This window comes from Sinocyclocheilus rhinocerous, unplaced genomic scaffold (assembly GCF_001515625.1).
Source record: "Sinocyclocheilus rhinocerous isolate Xijiao unplaced genomic scaffold, SAMN03320098_v1.1 scaffold1129, whole genome shotgun sequence".
Taxonomy (NCBI): domain Eukaryota; kingdom Metazoa; phylum Chordata; class Actinopteri; order Cypriniformes; family Cyprinidae; genus Sinocyclocheilus; species Sinocyclocheilus rhinocerous.
Genome location: NW_015634513.1, coordinates 1,088,251 through 1,093,279, shown reverse-complemented (window position 1 = coordinate 1,093,279; position 5,029 = coordinate 1,088,251). Strand labels below are relative to the sequence as shown.

At 33.1% G+C, this 5,029-nt stretch overlaps 1 protein-coding gene and 1 long non-coding RNA gene across 2 annotated transcripts in view; one reads left to right on the top strand and one right to left on the bottom strand.

The window, feature by feature from the left end:
- Positions 1-1,222, top strand: part of LOC107745863 (uncharacterized) — an 8,860-nt gene extending 7,638 nt beyond the window's left edge. The window contains exon 3 of the long non-coding RNA XR_001640635.1: positions 1,212-1,222. This is a non-coding gene — a long non-coding RNA (uncharacterized LOC107745863). The remainder of the gene's footprint in view (positions 1-1,211) is intronic.
- The window catches only part of tmem131l (transmembrane 131 like), a 70,097-nt gene that overhangs the window by 11,355 nt on the left and 53,713 nt on the right, over positions 1-5,029 (bottom strand). The window contains exon 22 of the mRNA XM_016559881.1: positions 2,072-2,258. Within this exon, the coding sequence (XP_016415367.1) occupies positions 2,072-2,258 (187 nt within the window). The remainder of the gene's footprint in view (positions 1-2,071; positions 2,259-5,029) is intronic.

Below are 5,029 nucleotides of genomic sequence, written 5' to 3'. Positions count from 1 at the left end.
TTGTGAATTCACAAACACTACGATTTAATTAAATAATTATATGCAATGCAGTTCTAATACAGTATATGCGCTTTAATTATTTACATACGTGTACATGCGTGTAAGTACATGCGTGTCACGGCGGCTCCGTTCACAGTAGTTCCACAGGAACTGTTATTATTTTAAGTAATTTTAAAGGCTATTGTTCAGTTACATCTATTTTATTACCACAAAAAAATTTATTATAATTATAGGGCACTATGAAATTATTTTATTAATTGTTTTATTTCCAAATTCATTAATTTTTTTTATGGTTAAATTAAATTTTATTAATCAAAAAGCCTGTCTCTAATTAATTGAGTTTTACAGTTTTATCTTTACCAAATTCTGTTTTCCATTATTTTCTGGATGCCATTTTAATTGTTCCATTAAATTTTAATAATCAAAAGCATCTCCAATTAATTTATTTTATTTTATTTTTTTAAGTTTTTTTTTTCAGAAATACTGCACATTTAACATTTTTCTCCTAACCAAATTCTGGTAAATATTATTTCTGGTAAATACTCCTTTAAAAAGTGTTTTTTGATTATAATTTTATTAGTAGTAGACTACAACACGTGGATATGTTGTCATTCTTACACTATAATACTGAACTTTGATTTCAGTGATTTGGACTATGAGATGGACACTTGCTTCTTGCACTTTATGTTGCACTTTACTTTTTTACTTTTGGATTGAATTTGGTTTAATGAAATATAGTTAAAAAAAATATTCTTAAGCAAAATTGTAGGGGTTTTTTTTGTGGGAAATTAATCGTTTAGGTTAATCGATAAATTAGTCGATAGATTAATAAAAATAGTCATTAGTGGCAGCCCTACTCAAAATATTAGAATATTTCCTAAGATCAATCAAAAAAAGGTTTTGCAAAACAGAAAAGTTCAAGTTCTGTAAAGTATGTTAATTTTTGCACTCAATACTTGGTCGGGGCTTCTTTAGCACAAATGACCGCATCAGTGAGGTGTAGCTTGGAAGCGATCAGCCTGCGGCACTGCTGAGGCACTTTTGAGCCTTCAGCTCGTCTGTATTGTTGAATTGACTGTTTCTCATCTTTCTCTTGAAAATATCCCATAGATTCCATATGGGGTTCAGGTCAGGCATGTTGGCTGGCCAATCAAGCACAGTAATATCATGTTCAGCAAACCACTCGGAAGTGGTTTTGGCACTGTGGGCAGGTGCTAAAGTCTGCTGGAAAAGGAAATCAGCATCTCCATAAAGCTTGTCAGCAGATGGAAGCATAATTTGCATTTAATATTTTGCATTTAATATGCTTTGATACAGCCACCACTTTCAGTAATGACCTTCTGTGACTTACCCTCTTTGTGGAGGGTGTCAATGATCGTCTTCTGGACCATTGTCAAGTCAGCAGTCTTCCCTATTATTGTGGTTTCAAAGAACAAGAGATACCCGGAATTTATACAGTAGGGATCGTCATTTAATGAAACTCAAATGTAAATATTCTAATATTTTGAGATACTGGATTTTTGACTTTCATGAGCTGTAAGTTCTAATCATCAAAATAAAAAAAATAAAAAAACGTTTGAAATGTTTTACTTTACATGTGATGAATCTAGATTATATGAAAGTTGTATGAAATATATGAAAAATGATCAGCCAAGGAGGACTATTTAATACCTAGAGAAATCTATCGTTTTGCAATCCCATCCAATGGTAGTGACTCGGCTTATATAATAATGTAATATTAGCAAATAAACTGGTTGCTTGCAAAACATTTTTAGTTCGTCAGAATACACAGCTATTTTTCTTAAATGGTCGTCAATAGAACCAGATGATGTAGATATAAAATATCCCAGCAGGGGCAAGAATTAGGAAACATAGGTAACACCTTAAAGTCACTTGTAAAACTATCATTTGAAATCTATCATCTCAAAACTCTATCGTATTCAAAAACAAAGGGACGGAATAAGATCTGCACTTGGCTTAAAATACTGATATTGAATAGTATGCACAGTAGCGTAAACAACTGAAAATCAGCAGGCACATGCACTTTCACATTAACACTCTTAAGACTTACGCAATTGTGATTTCTGAGGACGAGTTGTAGTCCACTCTGAAAGATCTGCAGTGTTGCACCTCAAAGCCATACCCTTGACATTTATATCCATTAATGTTCATGGATACTACAGTCAATGGCAACTCGCCTGCATTCTCCACTTTAAAGCTTTTCTGGATGGCAAACAAGGGCTTACTTGATCGTAAACCTGTGAAAAGACAACAAAGAGAAACAAAAATGCAGTAACACTTTGTAATAATAATTTCATTAAATCACTAACAAACATTATAATGCTTAAAGGATCGTTAGTTAATACATATTCAAATGTATTAACTAAATGTACACTACAAAAGATTTTAACAGATGTTACACAATGATTAAAAGCTTTTGTTAATGCACATTTTTGCTGCTATTGAGGTGTGATACGGGTAAGGTTAGGGACATGTTTGGGGTAGTATGGGTAGCTTTAAAGGTTGGTTAAGTGGTCAGAAGTGTACAGGGGTTAATTTAATATAAGGGAACACGATTCAATCTGTTAATATTACATTGTTTTGATGAATGAAGTTCTCATGAAAAAAATGATTTGTTTTCTCCTGTTGATGTATGATTCAAGGAATATCCATGTTTTGCACCCACATTACAATGTGTTTGATGTCTTTAGCTAAACTTAACTAACCACCCTTTACACAAACGTTGTTCCAGCAGCTAAAAGTCCAATGCCTATAAAGATACTAAATGAATAGTAAATGTTCATAAACATTTACAAATGATGAATAGTCTCAACTTTAGATTGGATACTGCAAAAACCTGAACGAATTATTAATAAATGATTTGTACACATGCATAAATAGGGTGAATTCAGTTCATTTGGGACACATTTTGCCATTGAGATAACTGCTCATAAAAAGTACTAATGATTAGTAAACATTTATAAACATTTACAAATTATGAATAGTCTTTAGATTGGGTACTGCAAAAACATGAACAAATCATTAATAAATGATAATAAAAGATAAAAAATGAATAATAAAAATGATAAATAAAGTCTACACAACAGAGTCCAATTATACTACCTTTACAAACTGTGATTATGAGTTAACAAATAATGTTAACATGAAAAGTTTGTAAAGTGCTTAAAATTACTAAGCAATTTTTTTTCACAACATTTGTTAACGTAAAAAAGAGCAGCAGATAATATAAGAAAATGAAGTTTAATGAGCATTCAACAGTACATTAACAAACAAGCTTTTAATCATTGTTTAATTTGTCAGAATTTGTAGATTTTTAAAAACTGCATGCTTGTAAGAACTGAAAGTTTAATGACATTTGTAAGCATTAACTAATGATCCGTTAAGCATTATATGTTTTTTAAAGATTTATTAATTAAACTTTTAAGCCTCGTTCAGACTGTCAGCCCAAACCCGATTTTGTGCATATCCGGATGGAATCTGATTTGAATAACTGACTGTCCACACAGTGTATCGCAACTGTTCATATCCGATTTGTGTGTCCATAAGCGCTCTTTCGTTTTACGGAATGTGCGTTGGTTTCTATGGCAATGCCGTTGCATTGTTATGCCAACGCTAAAAACAACAATAACAGCAATACAGTTTGCAATACAGATGTTGTCTTACGACATGACAACATGTTGCCGTCACGCTGGATTATTATTATTATTATGGATTTCGTCTTATGAGGCAGCGGCAGAAACGCAGGAAGCTGGAATGTGCGGCTTTATTCCGTGCTGCCGTCTCTGCTGGTTTCAAAACTCAGTTCGCAACAACACAAGCTTGTTTCTGTAAAGACTTATGTTTTCTACAAAAACGTTTGACGTTTTTACGTTTTAGTGGCGTGAAAACGTGAAAAAGCTAGGCTAAATCTGATCTGACCGGTCAGAGTGAAATGGATATCCAGGAATGCGATTTAAATAGGATTCCAAACCACATTATGTAGCTCGAAACGGATTTGCAAAAATCGGATTTCATGTAGTTCGTTCAGACTATTTAAATATGATCAGATTTCAATCGGAATTGCACAAAAATCGGATTTGGGCTGACAGTCTGAACGAGGCTTTAATCACTGTAAACCATCTGTCAAAATAATTCCATGATCAAGTACATGATCATATTAATTGAAAGTTTAATGACATTCATAAGCATTTCAATTTACATTGAATAACGATCTGTTAATCATTAGGTAATGTTTCAGCCCTCTACGAACACCTTGGCAATTGAATCGCCATTGGCTAGTAAATTTAGGCAGCGGCAGAAACGCAGGAAGCTGGAATGTGCGGCTTTATTCCGTGCTGCTGTCTCGGCTACTTTCAAAACTCAAAGGAGTACGTATACTAGCAGTATATTGTGTTTTTCTGCTTGACTTGCACTTCACAACACAAGCTTGTTTCTGCAAAGATGTTCAGCATGTTTTTTTAAAAATCGTCTGATGTGTTTACATTTCCAGAAATGCGATTTGAATAGGATTCCAAACCACATATGAATGTAGCTCGAAACGGATTTGCAAAAATCGGATTTCATGTAGTTCGTTCAGACTATTTAAATATGATCAGATTTCAATCGGAATTGCACAAAAATCGGATTTGGGCTGACAGTCTGAACGAGGCTTTAATCACTGTAAACCATCTGTCAAAATAATTCCATGATCAAGTACATGATCATATTAATTGAAAGTTTAATGACATTCATAAGCATTTCAATTTACATTGAATAACGATCTGTTAATCATTAGGTAATGTTTCAGCCCTCTACGAACACCTTGGCAATTGAATCGCCATTGGCTAGTAAATTTTTTTGTTTACTCGCCAGACTGATAAATATATACATACACATATACATATATACACACATATACATACACATACACATACATACACACACACACACACACATATACAGACACACACACACACACACATATACACCCATATACACACATACACATATATACACACACACATACACA